Genomic DNA, 15,112 nt, shown 5'->3' on the forward strand with positions numbered 1-15,112 from the left:
AAAAGGAAAAAGGCCTGTTAACTTTATTCTAGAACTTTTCACCATCATTTCCCAAGTCTTAGAACGGTACAGCTCTGGCATACAACGGCAGAGACGTGAAAACCCCACTAGAAGGCGGCTCCACACGCCTTCCGGGCGGGTAAGCTTGGCGTCCACACCCGCTCGCTGTCTCTCTGCACCGTGCCACACCAGGTAACGGGTGGCTGGAAGGCAGGCACCCGCTCGCCATGCAGGGCACCAGGACAGCATCCCTAAGGTAGGTGTTAAAACGAAGGTGCTAGCATCCCTCTGTCCTCACCGGACCAGGGAGGCCTTCCCTGGCTGCTGCCAAACCCCCTTCCACATTCACAACTCCCTCCTAGTAGGATGGTGCCAAGGGCTCAAGCAGGATGGGCATGGCCAACTTTGACAGTGGGACTCACACATGGGAGGGGACAGCTCCGCCTTTTGGATCCCGGGATGGAGGCAGGGCCCTGAGCGAGCGCATTCGGCTTTGGGGCTGGGCCGAGGCTGTGGGCTGCCGTGGCAAGTTGGGGTGGGCCAGGAGGAGGGCTGGGAGACTGCGGGCACGTGCAGGTCCTGCTGTCACCTGCAGGTAACGTCTGTCTGGCGCGGGCAGGGCAGAGAACAGTTGGGGCTCTTCCAGCTCAGGAGCCCTGAGGCCAGAGCCTTCCTCCCCGCGGGCATTTGCAGGGCCAGTAGGAGAGCCCAGGCCTGGCTGGAAGAAGAGCAGGTGCTAGTGGGGCCAGAAGCACTTCTCCGGGATGGACTCCGGGGGTGTCAGGCACTTCCCTAACTTTTCACAGCCTGGGGGCGCCCAATTCTGGCAAGGAGAATTAAGAGAGAACACTGAGTTATTCTTAACACTTCTAGGCTCAGTAGTGTCCCGACTCCTGCCCTGCCCCATCTCCTCCTTGGCCTCAGGGCCCAGGGTATGGGCGGCCACGGGCCAGGTTGCCACCTGTCCCCGCCGTAGCACCACATTTCAGGAAGGGCTAACAGAGGAGACTCCTTACAGCCTTAAGGTTCTCTACAGATAGCCGTCACCTGGGGAAGAGCTGGCCTGTCTCAGCACAACGATTCAATGTGGCAACTTGGCCATGCATATTCACGTCCAGACTTTCTCTTTATGGCCATAGTTCTCCAGCAAGAGACACCCGCCAGAGAGGGAGGCTCCCTTGTTTTCCTGTGTCCTCCCACTGCCCATGGGGTGCTTCTGTGCCTTGGTAGGGAGACTCAGAATCATGCTGGGGGCACTCTTCTGAGAGGGGGCCCCAGAGGGTGTTACTGAATCAGAGATTCGATGGCAGGGAGAACCCCGGGGAAGTCCCCTCCTGCCCCAGATGGCATCACATGGCCCCTGGCTGCCCACGCAGGGTGCGGCCAGCCACCAGGACAGGGCAAGCTTTGGAGAAAGCAGCTCTTCTCAACCTTTGAGGCCGAGCAAAGCGACAGGGTGTGCAGAATGGAACATCTGGGTGCAGACTGCCAGTCTGGGATGCCAGGAGGAGCCAGCACCCACGATTCTTAAAGGCACCTTGGTGTCTCATGTGTACCAGGACAGCAGGCTCTACTCAAGGGCCGTGATGGACTGCACAGGACTGATCTTGTCAGAGGACACCACAGCGAATGTCCGTCCCCACTGGCCTGACAGAGTGGAGGCAGGGCTGAGCTGGGGGTTGAGGGCAGAAGGCAGGACCTCCCCTCCGCCCAGGGTGTGGCGAGGGCCGAGGGCTTTGCACAGGCGTGTAGATCCGTGCAGTGTTCCAGGGGCAGTGCTCCCTTGGGAGTCTGGGGGCCACTGCACACTGCTCCAGTCTGTCTTCGGTTCACTCGTGAGGTGTGTGGGGCTGAGAGGGTCGCCCTCACCCCCAGCGCAGAGGCAGCCAGCTGCGACAGTGCCCCGGCCAGGCCCCTCCACCCCCAGGCGGTGGGAAAGGACGCTGCCACCCTAAGACCCAGTGTGCGTCCGCACAGCATTCCCCAGTGGACAGCATGTCGCGGGTGGGGGCAGCTGGCTTACACAGAAAGATTAAAGCTGGGGCTTGGAGTGGGCACCGTGGCTCCTCCGTGGGCGGGGCATGAGGGGGGCTCTCAGGTTCCTGGGACCCAAGGCTCCGTGGTGGTCCTGAGACGGGGACATTCCTGCCCCACTGCTATGACTTCAGAAGCCGGACAGGCGCCCTCGAGGGAAGGAGGCGGCCCTGCTGGCTCCTGCCCCGAGTGTCTTTCCTCGGGGAGCCTCAGGACACACAGCCCCAGATGGGGACAACAGCGACAAAACCACCCCTGCACTGACCCCGGCTGATGAGGCAGCCTTGTCCGCACTATGATCATTCTTGCCGCCAGGAAAGGTCGGCACGCTTTGTCACTGTCGGCCCCACCCTGCACTTTGACTCCCCCAACCCTGCTGGGCTCCAGGCCACAGCTTCCTCAAAATCACGTGGTAGGTCTGGGGAATGGGGTGCTTGGGAGGAGGAGCTGACAGCCTGGGAAGCCAGGCTAAGCCATCCCGATGGTGCTCTGTGGGTTTCGGGGTGCTGCCGACACCGGGACACTTGAATCGCCCATCTCTGTGGAGCAGGGCGTGCACAGACACGTTCCGTCACAGGGACAGGACTTGCAGGCGGGTCCCACGGGAGCCAAGGTCTGTCCCCGACAGGACCTCCAGGTCATCAGCCCGGCATGTCCCTGCCCCACACGGGTCTGGCGTCTCTGTCGTGCACAACAGTCACACCTGTGAGGCCCGAGCGGGAGCCACAGGGGGGCTCCGGCAGCTTCTGGAGACGTGCGGTCTGCCGGAGTCCTGCCATGCCGCCCAGGGATCGCCCGGCTGCTGGAACTCACGGCGGCCCCAGACGGCTCCGTTGGGGGGGGGCGGGGGGGGGAGGACGGCGATGCCCTGGGGGGTGCAGACCTCACGGGGCCCTCGGGACACCCCCGGCACCGGCAGCCCGTGGCCTGCCAGCCCCTTACCATGACCGCCTGGTTGCACACGTTGAGCTGAGGCTGTCCGGGGACCAAGGCCTTCTGGTGCTGCTGGACGACCGGGGTGATCCCGCGAAGCGCATCCAGGTACTCCGTGCTGGCAAAGCTGGAGGGGAGAGCGCCAGGTCACAGAAGCAGGGAGGCCCGGGCAGGCCGGGGCAGGCCACCCAAGCAGGCCAGGAACGGGCCTGGGGACTGAAGGAGCCGTCCCTGCTGGAGCCACTGGCCCGCGGCAGGCGTGCACCTCGGGGAACCTTCCCTACAAACGAGGCTGCAGGCACAGCCAGGTGACAGTACAGCAGCCAGGACTCCTGCCCCACTCCGCCGGGCCCGAGCCTTGGCCGGCACCACCGAGGGCACCGCCAGGGTCACGGGCACCTCCGAGCAGACCCAGATCTAGCAGGCTCCTGGCACCTTCCCCACCTTCCTGGTCCCTTTGGCCCAGATCCGTGTAGCGGCCGCAGACCCGCAAGCTTTTCAAAGCAGGTCTCCGCGATTCTGGCCAAACGCACTGAGAAGGATCGGCTTAAACCACGTTCGGCAGGCTCACTGGTCAGGTTACTCTGCACCGTGGTGCCAGCGCACGCGGGAAGCCCGGGAGGCCCCTCAGTCTGCCCGTGAGCCCTTCTGGGCCGGGCGGTGGCTCCAGGCTCTTCTTCCCAGAACTGTGTCCCACCCTGGGTCTGGGTCTCCTTGTCGGGAGCACGGGCACAAGGGCCTGAGGGGATGGTGCACACTGACGCACGTAACTTCCGGGTGACCGGGAGCCGGTCAAGGCCGCTGCAGGCGGAGCAGAGGTGCGGGGGGGCGGCTCTTCCGGACGCTGGGCCCTGCCACCTGCTCCCGTGGTCCTGCCGCGTCTTGGCTCTGAAGTTACTTACGGGGTCAGGAGCGGGGCTCAGACTGCTTGCTCCGAGCCTCCCCCTGGTTGAGCCTGATCCTCGACCCCACCTGCACACGGCCCTGGGCTCCCGACCTCCCTGGCGTGTGGCAGCCGTGAGGGGCTCCCAGCTCCCACCAGTGAGTGTCCTGGAGCTACAGTAGCCGGTGGCCGCGGAAGGGGGCTTGACGACAGAAATCTCTTCCCTCCCAGTTCTGGGGGCTGGAGGCTGAGATACAGGCGGGACGTGCCCCCTCGGAGGCTCCAGGGGAGGGCCCTTCCTGCCTCGTCCAGCTCCCGGGGGCTCCGGGTGTCCCTTGGCTGTGGCCATATCCCCTCACCTCTGCTTTCATCTCCACGTGGCCTCTCCCGTGTCCGTGTCCCCTGTTCTGTCTCCCAGGGATACTCTCCCTGGATTTAGGGCCATCCTAATCCAGGGTGGTCTCATTTTGACCCTCACCACGATCACCTCTATAGAGTCCCTCTTGCCAATAAGACCACGCAGGAGGTGCTGCCGCAGGTAGACGTGGGGCACGTGGTTTCACCCACGGCCTATCTGTTTCCTTCCCGTGATCCCGGGTCTCTAAGCCGGACCAAGGTCCCAAGAAGCGTCTCATCCTGGAGTCTCACTGGGAGGAGGGCGGTCCTGGCCCGGAGGGTGAAGGGGCCCCGGGGTGGATCTTCCCGGGCCGGCGCTGCCCGTGCCCGGGCCCCCGGCCCCCCACTGTTGCCAATCCCAAAGGCAGCTCGGGTTGGGGGTCCCGTCACGGGGCCACGCGGACCGTGGGGGCGGGAGCCAGACAGCAGGGGGATGGGAGCACAGGGGGAGAGCAGAGCTCAGAGCGCGCGGCCCGCTGGTCAGTGCCTACACCTGCCGGCCCGGGGCCCCGGCAGCCCGAAGGCCTCCGCCCCTGGCTCACCTGAGGGGGTACCTCTCCCCCGGGTCTCGTCCCAGGTGGAAAATCAGGGGCAGCTTCGTGTGCTCCTCCTGCGTGTGGGTGGTGACTCCTGACACGTTCTGTCCGGGGCAGAAATCAACGCCCTGAAACGAGAGGCGGGGAGGGCGGGGACTGCTTTTTGTGCCTGCACGCGCCCTGGGGGCCCGGAAGGCAGTGGCCGCGAGCTCGGCAAGGCCGGCCGGTCCATCCCGTTCCGGCAGCAGCCGTGACCCGCGTGCCGCACCCCGGGACGCTCCACGAGGGGGTGCCGAGGGGACGAGCACGCGGGAGGGTGGCCGTCCTGTAGGGGCACCTTTCCACCACCGACGCTGGGCCTCAGGGCCGCTGAGCAATCAGGCCCGTTTTTGGCGGGAGGTGAATCTCTTTAGGGGCTCCTGCCTGGCTCAACTCGTAGCACATGAGACTCTTGAAATTGGGGTTGTGAGTCTGAGCCCCATGTTGGGTCTAGAGATTAGTTAAAAAACAAAATCTTAAAAAAAAATAAAGCGTTATCACTTAAAAAAACACACAAAATACTTTAGCCCGGCTCTTATCTTGACTGGCACGGATTCCCGGGGCAAAGCTCCCCCACACTGTCTGCCTGGCAGACACAGCACCCGGCACTCAGCACCCTGAAGACTCCTTTGCCTCGTCAGCGTCAGGAGAAGCCAGGAGGAAACGCTCGTAAGGCCCGTGGCGGCCCAGATGCCCAGGTGACAGGCAGGGACTTAAACAGACCACAGCGGACACGTGCGAGCACACCAGAAAAAGCGGCCAGCGTATGTCAAAGCTCAGGCGTGTGGCCCACGGCCCCCCAGACGGGCCCGGCCCCACACCCTCCCTCGGCCACCTCTGCCCCCACGGCTCCTTCTCAGGGGCAGCTTCTGATGTGCATCTGAAAGGGGATGTCACGGGGTGATGGGAGTCTGTCCACGTCCTGGGATGGCCCTGGGGCCCCCCCGAGAAGCTGCGGCCCAGTCTGCAGCTCTGTCCCCAAGGCTTACGGGCTGCCTCTCGGGACTCCTGGACTTGGGGACGGGAAAGGTCGGCTGTACCGTCCCGACGCACTGGTGACCTCAGGGTCCTGCAGGTAGCTCGACACGGGTCTTCGGCCAACACAGGACCGGTTTTACAGGGTCTGGAGAGGTGGCCGTGACGTGGCCATGACCTGTGCACGCTAACCCCACAACCAGGGGCTGGGGGACAGACACGTGAGCTCGCTTCTCAACCGTGAGCCGCCGGAAGGCTTTCTGCAGGCGCCAGCGCGGTGGACGGGCACGCACTCGGAGCCCGTGTCCGGAACGGGCAGCTGTCGGTGGAGCACTTAACACTCTGCTTTTCAATAAAGCAGAGAGGCCAGGAGCCCGTGAAACTCCACTCATCTGCACCGAGCTGACTCCTGAGTCAGTGGCTGGCAAAGGAAGGGCAATCTAAGTTGCCGAGGGCAACCGATTACAGATCCACGGATACCCAAGTGGGTTCCAGAGCGGGTGGCTCCTTGGCCTTCTGGATTCTGGGACAAGTGACGGGGAACAGACACGGATTTAACCACGGGAGAACCCACCACCCTCAGCACGAAAATGCAGGGCAGCTGTGGGGGAAGCACCGAGTCTAGACAGAACACCATTTACCATTTGGATGCAAATCAAATAAGCTATTTAATTAAGATCCCGTTAATTAGTATAGGATCTCTCTCGTGACAGTTGTTCCGTGAGGGAGGCCTTGCCCTTGGGGCACTGCAGCCGGAGGACCCTCCCCTCCTCAGAGCCCAGCGCAGCGCACAGAGCGGGGAGCAGGGCGCACTCCTCTACAGGCCTGCCCTTTGGAACCGTGCACTTCGGCTAGCCGTGTGCGATGCAGTCCGCAAGTGCAGAAGGTCACGTGCACACACGCGCCCTCCCTGCACACAGCTCTTCCCAGGGCCTCAGCCAACCTCTATGCTGGGGAGGTCACACACTTGTAGGGACAGTGGCACCCGGTCTGGCACTAGGAAGATGCTCCCCACCTCTCCCTCTCCTCCCCGCCCCCCTCCCTGCCCAGCCTCTAGACCTCCACCCTTCTCCCCCGAAGCCTGCCACGAGCCCCAGGACCGGGCGTACAGCCGGGAAGCCAGTAAGGTGGATGCACGTGACCCCCAGACCCAGGGACCACAGACCTGCAGGCCTCTCTCTCCCTCGGGCTGGGAGCCCAGGCCTGGCTGTGCGGCCCCAGCAGGGCGGGCACGTGGCCTCTGAACAAAGCTGTCCCACCGCGTGGGCCGCTGAAGTCCCCCTGGTGCTGGGGGGAGCGGGGAGGGCAGCCGGTGGCGGCAGGGGGCCCCTTCCTCTTGGGCCCTTTCCACCCTCACACGCTCCCTGGGCCACACTGACCCCTGCGGGGACAAGGGCCATCAGAACAGCCACGCGGGCAGCCCCGATGGGTGAACCCACTGCCGCTACCCTGTGTAGCACGGGGGGTGGGGGAAGAGAATTTTGTGTGCCTGGTCTCCCAAGAACATGAAGCCGTGCAAACCAAACCAACCGGGGAGCTTCCACAAAAACCCTCAGAGCACTGTGGACGGGGGGAGGGGCGTGTGACTCACCAGCAGCAGGGTGGGCCCCCACCTGGTTATGCCAAAGCGGCCTCTCCTGACACTTTTGACCCCGCTGTAAATGGGGTCAAATCAGGACAGGCCACACAGGCTGCTCTGCCTGTAGGACCTCTGGACTTTTCCAACACCCTTTCTGAAAGAAGCTCCCGGCCCTTCTGGGTTTGGGCCTGGGCGGGAGCTGGAATGTGTCTCACTTGGGCCAGAGCGGACTCGACCCTGCCCCGAGAGGTGCCCCGAGCCTGCAGGGCCAGGGAGGGAGCCACAGGGAGGCCCGAGGGGCAGTTTCCCGGACAGCCTGGACTCTCCAGCAACCGGCAACAGGGCCCTAGAAAGCCCTGGGAAGCCAACGTGTGCCACGGGGGTGGGGGCAGGGAGAAGCTAGAGCACACAGCTAACCCCGAAGGTCCCCGCGTGGCCAGGCTCTGGGTCTTCGGGTGCTCCTGTGGCCTTTGAGACTCTGAGCAGCTAAGGGGTGAACCACACACGGCCCTGCCTGACGGCGGGGGAGGGTGTCAGGTGCTCGGCTGGGGGCAGGGAGAGTAGGGGCAGGGACCCTGGACGAATGGAGAGGAGGTGAGAGGCGGCCACAAGCAGGGAGAGCTGAATGGCTCAGTGCTGAGATCCCGTGCTGGGGGAGCTGGTGCTAAAACCAGGAGCCAAGGGACGGGGCTCTGTTATGCCCTGTGCCAACAGCGTTCTGCTACCACAGTGAGTCTGGAGGCCCGAGGACACTCCTCTGGGCTCACCCCCGGGGTCAGAGTCCAGAAGAGAAGCCCTGGCTCGCTCAGTCCAGCTGAGCTCACCTGGTGCCGATCCTCGCTTCTGAAGGCCAGTCGGGGACTTTGGCCAGGCCCCGGGCCACCCGGGAGGAGGCACACGCCGTCCTGGGCTCTGGCTGTCTGGCTGCGCGTGGTGGCCCCACAGCCACGGCCATCTGCCTCATCAGCCGGGCACCAGAGCCCTTACGTCCGCAACCGCGCCCTGACTTGCCTACAGCGCCCTTGTATTCGGGTGTGTCGCTAACTCGTGCCCTTTTCCTTCCAAAAGGAAAGCCGTTCTTGTGCCTGAGATCCAGACGCTCTGGGGGGCGGGGGCAGCACCCTGAGTGCCTGGAAGAGGTGGGGGCTGAGGCCCAGGAGGGGCAGGACCAGGCAGCCGCCCGCACGCCGTCGGGGCAGACGCGGGGACACAGACGCTACGGCGGCCCGTTCAGGGGGGCCACCGGGCACCTGGACAGGCGGGGGGAGGGGACAAGACGGGAAGTGCCGGGGGTGCCGGGGGAAGGCAACGCGGTTCACCTGGGTCCGAGCCCTCCGACCCGAGGCTTACTTAGCCCGTTCTGAGGACTCTTTCCCCCGGGCTCTGGGAGGCCTCAGAGAGGGTAGGGTGGCCAAGGAGGGGAGTCCGGGCTCCCGAGGAGCTGTCCTTATTGCCACGCCATGTCACCGCCAGCCCTGCTAACGGCGGGCCCACGGCGAGGCCTCTGGGGCCGGCCAGCAGCCGGCCCGCTTGGTCCCGAGGTGTCCTCCCAGGACGAGGTGGTGTGGAAAGCGGAGCCCACGGCCGCCCTAAGCCCCCTTACCTGTCTGAACTCCTCCCAGGAATTGGTCCAGGTCCAGAAGTGGGCCTTGTACTGGCCGAGGGTGACCGCCATCAGCATGTCGCCACGGTAATAGAATATCGGCCTGTTCGGCGAGGGGGGTGGGGTGGGGACAGGAGGTCGGGTGACACGAGAAACTTGCGGGTGTGCAGTCGTATCGAAATTTTACAGAAACCACCGTGCTGAGCTCAAACCGGGCACACAGGGGAGCAGGTCCACAAGGCTGCTGGGGGTGAGCCCCCAAGGTCGGCCGCCTCGGTTCCGGGCCCTGGGAGAGACTCTGGCCCTCGTCTTGGGGCAGACAGCCTGCCGGGACCAGGACGTCTGGCGGCCCCTCCCCAGCAAGACGCGAGCTCTAGGGCCAGTGTCGCGTTGCAGAGAAGCTGAGCCTGGACACGAAGGACCCGAAAGACGTGGGGCGCAGGACGGGACCGGGCTCCAGGGGTCCGGGTGCCCGGAGACTTGGGGAGAACAGTGTCTCCTCCCTCCCACGGCCTGAGGCACAAGTGCCAGCCATCACAGGCAGGAACGAGGGCCCTCCGCCCCGAGAGCCGACGTGGAAACGCCCCGGCGCCCTGGGTGCTAGGAACGGTCTCAGGAGGACCGGGGCTCCCGCGCCAGGACGCGTCCCGTCCACCAGACAGAAAGTCCCACCGGTGCCCTCACATCCTCCCTCTGCCGAGAGCCAGCGAGGCACAGAGTCCTGCTTTGTGCGGAACCTGGAGCTGGGGGGCAGCGCCCGGCTGGAACCCACCTGTCTGTCAGCCGGCCCCGCAGCACGGCAGGGAGGAGGTCCAGGCCGTCGATCGCCCTGTCGCTGGGCGGTGCCAGGCCTGCGAGGGACAGGCCGGTGGTGAAGAGGTCCATGAGGCTGCCCAGCTGGTGGCTCACCTGAAAGGGACGTGGCGCAGGCGTGCTCAGGATGCCCTGCCCCGACCAGACGGCGCCAGGGGCAGCAAGGGGCACGCGGTCACAACCCTACGGAGCACGCACGCAGACAGCGGCCTTCCACGCTTGGTGCGCACTCGCACGGCCACACGCCCCGGCCCAGCACCTCGCCGCAGGTCCCGCCTTTTCAGCCCCTCCCGGAACCCCTCACGTCCTTGGGGGTCGGGCGGGTTCACGCGTGGCTGCCACACTCTCGCCCCTCGGGACCCTGCAAAGGAGGGAGGAGCCCTCTCGTTGGGAGAGTGGCTTTGGGAGATTAGGCCCCAACGGGGGCTCAAGCTGGCCCACGTGACCCTGGAGCGGGCCGAGGCCCTGTTCCAGGCCCATCCCGAGCCCTCACAGCTGCAGCGGCTACGAACAAGAACCAGACAGAAGCGAAAAGACGGTCTGGGGAGAGGCCAGCAGGTCCAGCAGGGCGCCGTCTGCCCTCTCGAGGCCGTCACCGTTATCTCAACACTGAACCACTGGGAACTTCCCAGATCAGGTCTGAGCACAAGTGGAAAAGAGACCCCCGAGGCCCAGAGCAGCAGGGAGGAGGGCGCCTGGCCAGGGCTGACGGGAGGGCGAGCGGACGGGACGGCAACGTTTCTTGCAGAGACTACGCTGGCCCTGAACGAACGGTCTAACTCCACACAAGCAGCAGGACGGGCCCGAGGAGAGGTGCGTCCTCAGAATCGGGGTGCCTGCTGGTCTCCACGGACGTGGCTCTGCCTCTTCTGGAGTCTCCCGGGGCTTTCCCATCGGTGGCCCCCGCTCTCCTCAAGCCCAATCTGGGGGTGACGGCTGGGTCCGTGGGGAGACCCGGGGGGTCTGCTGGCAGGTCTGGAGAGGCAGGCATCCCCCGTGCACACGCTGTTGGCGGGACTTTAGCCACCGCCTCCCGCGCCCCGGGGGACTGTCACCTCAGGGCTATCACGTGACATTGCCACGAGCAACTCCGTGTGGAAACTGAGCACACAGCCCGCGGATGCTCGCGTCCCTGGTGCCGCTGCCCAGTGCGGGGGGAGCAGACGGTCAGCGTTGGGTACGAGCTGTGAAGGTTTGGTGCGAGGCCTGTGAGCCTCCCTGCAGAAGGGAGGAGAGGGCCGCCGGCCTTATCTCGTTCCCGTGGCTTCTCTCCTTGGCCGCTTCTTTTAGGACACAACAAAGGAAAAGAAAGAAACCCAGGTATCTTAACCGTCTGCGGAAAACGGGGAAGAGGGTGCCGTGCGGGTGGCACGATGGGAAAGACGGGGTGTCTGACGTCCTTAGGAGCACGGGACAGCCGGGAGCACACAGAGAAGCTCTTTTGAAAAACAGAAACTCTCAACGTGCACAGAACGTCTTTGAGAAAACGCAGAAGGTCTGTTGCGGGCACGTGGCAGGAAGTCACGGACGCTTCTCCCAGCACTCCCGAGACTTCACTCCGGAAAAAAAGGCTGTAACTCGTCAAGTCGTGCTACCAGATGCGAAAGGGGGGCCGAGTAGCTGCAACCGCGGGCACAAATGACAGGGCGTCACCGCAAGCTGTCCGCTTCAATTCCAACACGTGCCACGGGCCAGTGCAGGGAGGGCCACACGGCTCTGTTAGGTACACTCTCCTCCGGGGAGCAGGGCCCAGACGGGTGAGAAGCCAGGCACGCGAGGGGTGGAGGGTGATCCCAAAGGCTGGAGCCTCCCCTTGGGACAGGGATCCCCGTGGACACTGTCCCGAGGAGGAGTGGCTGTGGGGAGCCACGGAGGGTGGGCTTCGTGCCCCACACCAGGGGTCTGCTCCCAGTTCTGCCACCTCCTAGCTGGGAGATCCTGACAAGTGACTTCCTCTTCTCGGCCACAGTGTGCTAACGTGTGGCACGGGAGGGGTGGTGATGAGGAGGAGGACGGTGACAGTAACGATGACGGCGATGGTGACGACGGCGGCAGTGGTGGTGATGAGAACAGGCAGGACACCACTCACCCCCCGCCACGTCCACACCCCAATCCCCGGACCCTGTGAACACGCTTCCTTACGGGGCAGAGGGGAACCAAGGCTGCCAAGCAGCCGACCTGAAAACAGGGGCTGACCTTGGACCCCCAGGGAAGGCCAGTGTCACCACAGGGTCCCAACGGTGGACGGGGGCGGGAGGGCCAGAGTCAACGTGACGAGGGGACACTCGCCGGGCCATTGCTGGCTTGGGCGACGGAGGGAGGGGCCGTGGATGCCTCTAGAAGCCGGGAAAGTTGAGGAAACGGGTCCTCCTGGGAGCCTCCAGAAGGAAACGGGGCCCGTGACACCGATGCCGGCCCGTGAGGCCCGTGCTGGTCTCCCGACCCCCCGCCCGAGGGACGAGGCTGTCGTGTAGGCCACTAAGCCTGGCAGGTGTGACAGAAGCCACAGGTGTCACGGGAGGCCTCGTGGTGTTGCTGTGAGGGCGGACCCGAAACCAGCGCTGGGGCTCGTCAAAAGAGGAGGAAGGCCAGGTAAGACACGGCGACGTGCGTGTTTTCACAGGTTAGCCTGGACGCCCCCGAGACCAGGAGTCTGAACTGAAACGCCCAGGGACAGAGGGCGCTGCGCGTGGTTCTCAGCTGAAGGAGGAACGGAGCGGGTGCTCCGAGGAGAAGAGGCTGCCAGCGGGGACGGCAGGACGCACACCGGCCCGGCCACGAGGGGCCGGGCCACCAGGCTGCGGTCTGCCCTTGCACGCCGCACACACCCCCCAGCGGCTGCCGTCTCTCGGAGGGCCCGCGGAACCAGTGGCCCGGGAGACGCGCTCTGGGGAGAAGCTTCCGCGGCCAGGTGTGGGTCTTAGAAACTCGGCGTGCCCTGAGCCCTCCAGGTGTGCGCGACACCCGTTAGCACGCTAAGGCTCTGATAAAGTCTGCTTCGCTCGGTGTAACTCAGGCCGGCCACGTTTGCCGACGGCAGCCGCCGCCGCCCGCCCCGCTCGCCCTCCTCCAGCCACCTCAGCCTTGGGAGGCACCGGGAGTCTCGCCGCCGCGGAGGCCTGGGGGGTGGCCGCTCTGACTCACCTGGCCGGCAGGGATCTGCCCAGGCCACCACGCGATCGCAGGCTCCCTCACCCCACCTTCAAACGTGGTCTGCTTCCCGCACAGGAAAGGGCCGTTGCTACCACCTGGGGAGACAGGGGGTCGCCCATCAGACGCCTCCCCGGGTCCCCAGGGTGGCACACGGCCTGCTGGGCGCTCGCCTTCAGGCGGCGTCTCCCTGCCACGGCCCACCCCCTCCCATCCTCCCGGCCCCTCGGGGCGATGCTGCCGAAACACGCAGGCACCTCCACACGGGACCGGCGCAGACTTCACAGCTCAAGTTCGAGGTCAGAACGCCTCAAAGCGGAACATCGTGTCCCCGGTGCTGAGCGACCGCTCAGATTCGGAACGTGAGCAGTGTTGTGACCAAGGGCCACGAAACGTGTTCCCCGAGAGCAGGTTACTGGGGTTTACGGTCACCTGCCAGGCGTGGGGCTTCTTAGCACCCCTGTGTGTGGGGCTGGGGTCTAGTTAAGACGCACCACCTTGAGTCCCGTGGGGGGTTCATCTGAGAAGTCCCCCTCTGAGCAGGTGGCCCCTGAACTGCACCTGCGGGAAGCGTTAGAGGCCAGCCAGCCCCAGAGCACAAAGGAAGGTCCCCAGCAGGACACGTGGAGGACCGCGGCTGCCAGCACGAGCTGCCCGGGGCTCCCTCAACCCTGGTCCCCCTGAGATGGGGGAAAGTAAAACGGGGCAGTAACCCCTGGGGCTTGCTCCTACGCCAGACCCGAACCCCACCCCGTTGGTGCGGGCAGGTCTGGGGAGAGCAGCTGTGGAGGGAATGCAGGCACTGCGCGCACAGGCGTGCGGATCCCGGGACGGCGAGGAAGACGGGATGTGCTGTGTCTGGGGGGCTCACGGGGCTCAGAGTGCCCACGAGGGTCCACGGCTCACCCAGTCCTGCTCCTCGAGCTGTGCGAGGAGTACAAAGATTTGCGCTCGTATAAATACGCACGTGAACCATTCCGTAATTCGGGCACAAAGACGGGCCCGGGAGGCTGCTGGTCACAGCGAGGGCGGCCGGCAGGGAGGCTCTCCGGGATGCCGAGCCGGGTGGGGGCTGGCACCCCGCCCCCACCTCTGGGACCATCAGCTGTACGAGGGGAGCCTGCCCAAGGATGGAGCCCCTCCAGGGGCCATGGACGGCACCACGTGGCCCGCCTGGGGCCCCAGACCAGCCAGGCCGGACCCTCAACCGCTGCCGTCACCGAAACACGATTCCTTCTCAGCCTGCACCTGTCTGCCCCACGGACACCAGCTACAGGGTCCCTCAGCACCTCCCCACCCAGGCCTGTCTTCGGAGGGCTTCCCGATCCCTGCAGCCTTCCTTCCAGAGCCCCCTGAGTGACTCAGGGCCCTGCTGAGGCTCCGGTGTTTTAAAGGAAAATGGGACGAAGAGACGTGGCACGATGGGGGGGGGGCGGAGACCCTTACAGGACACCAGGGTGGAACATCCTTGCTCTACGAGACGGAGCAGCCCGAGTACTCGCTGAGCAGCCCCAGGGGCCACAGCCCCGAGGAGGCCCCCTCACTGAGCCAAGCCAGCACTCCGGGGCAGGGGGCTCACCCCTGCCCTCCTAGACACCACCTCCTCCCCTGAGGCCTGGAGATGCCCCAGGCTTTCAGGGGCAGAGGGGGCGCCGTGAGACGTGGCGGGTGGCCCCTGCCGGTCTCCTGTGTGACTAGGCCCAGGCCAAGTGTGGCTCTCAGGCCTTGTCCCGTCGGTTCCCACTGGACGAGGGCCCCCAGGAGGGGTCCCTGACAGAGTCTCAGACATGCTGTGCGGGAGACGGTGTGAGAACACTGACCTTGTTTAGGAGCAGAAACGAGAGCGGCACCGTTGTCAGATGTGAAGAAGACAAACGTGTTTTCCGCGATCCTCAGGTTCTGGAGAAGCCCCAGGATTTTCCCGACACTGTCGTCGATCTCCCGGACAGCATCCCCGTACCTACGGGGAAAGAGGGCATCAGCAAGCAGCGAGGCCCTGACTTCCGGGACGGACAACACAACAGACTGGCTGAATTCAGAGAAGAGGGGGAGGAGAACTCCAGATCTCAGAGGCACCCCAGGACAGAGCCAACCAGACCACTGCAACCCTCCTTCCACGAAACCCGGGCCGAGGGACGGCGTCAAAGCAGCACAGGGCTTCAGTCTCTGTG

General features: G+C 65.0%; 1 protein-coding gene across 3 annotated transcripts in view; it reads right to left on the reverse strand.

Moving 5' to 3' along the window:
• GALNS (galactosamine (N-acetyl)-6-sulfatase) overlaps positions 1–15,112 on the reverse strand; it is a 25,183-nt gene continuing 10,071 nt past the window's right edge. For 2 of the 3 annotated variants that reach the window (XM_060649942.3, XM_078439128.1), the window contains 7 exons: positions 14,762–14,901; positions 12,936–13,039; positions 9,751–9,887; positions 8,979–9,081; positions 4,789–4,910; positions 2,977–3,094; positions 1–823 (listed from right to left, as the gene is read on the reverse strand). In XM_060649942.3, the coding sequence (XP_060505925.2) occupies positions 737–823; positions 2,977–3,094; positions 4,789–4,910; positions 8,979–9,081; positions 9,751–9,887; positions 12,936–13,039; positions 14,762–14,901 (811 nt within the window). In that variant the 3' untranslated portion in view covers positions 1–736. Of the gene's footprint in view, positions 824–2,976; positions 3,095–4,788; positions 4,911–8,978; positions 9,082–9,750; positions 9,888–12,935; positions 13,040–13,088; positions 13,866–14,761; positions 14,902–15,112 lie in introns of those variants that run through there. The other variant, XM_060649943.3, reaches the window with a different exon arrangement.

This window comes from Panthera onca, chromosome E2, assembly GCF_046562875.1.
Source record: "Panthera onca isolate mPanOnc1 chromosome E2, mPanOnc1 haplotype 2, whole genome shotgun sequence".
Taxonomy (NCBI): domain Eukaryota; kingdom Metazoa; phylum Chordata; class Mammalia; order Carnivora; family Felidae; genus Panthera; species Panthera onca.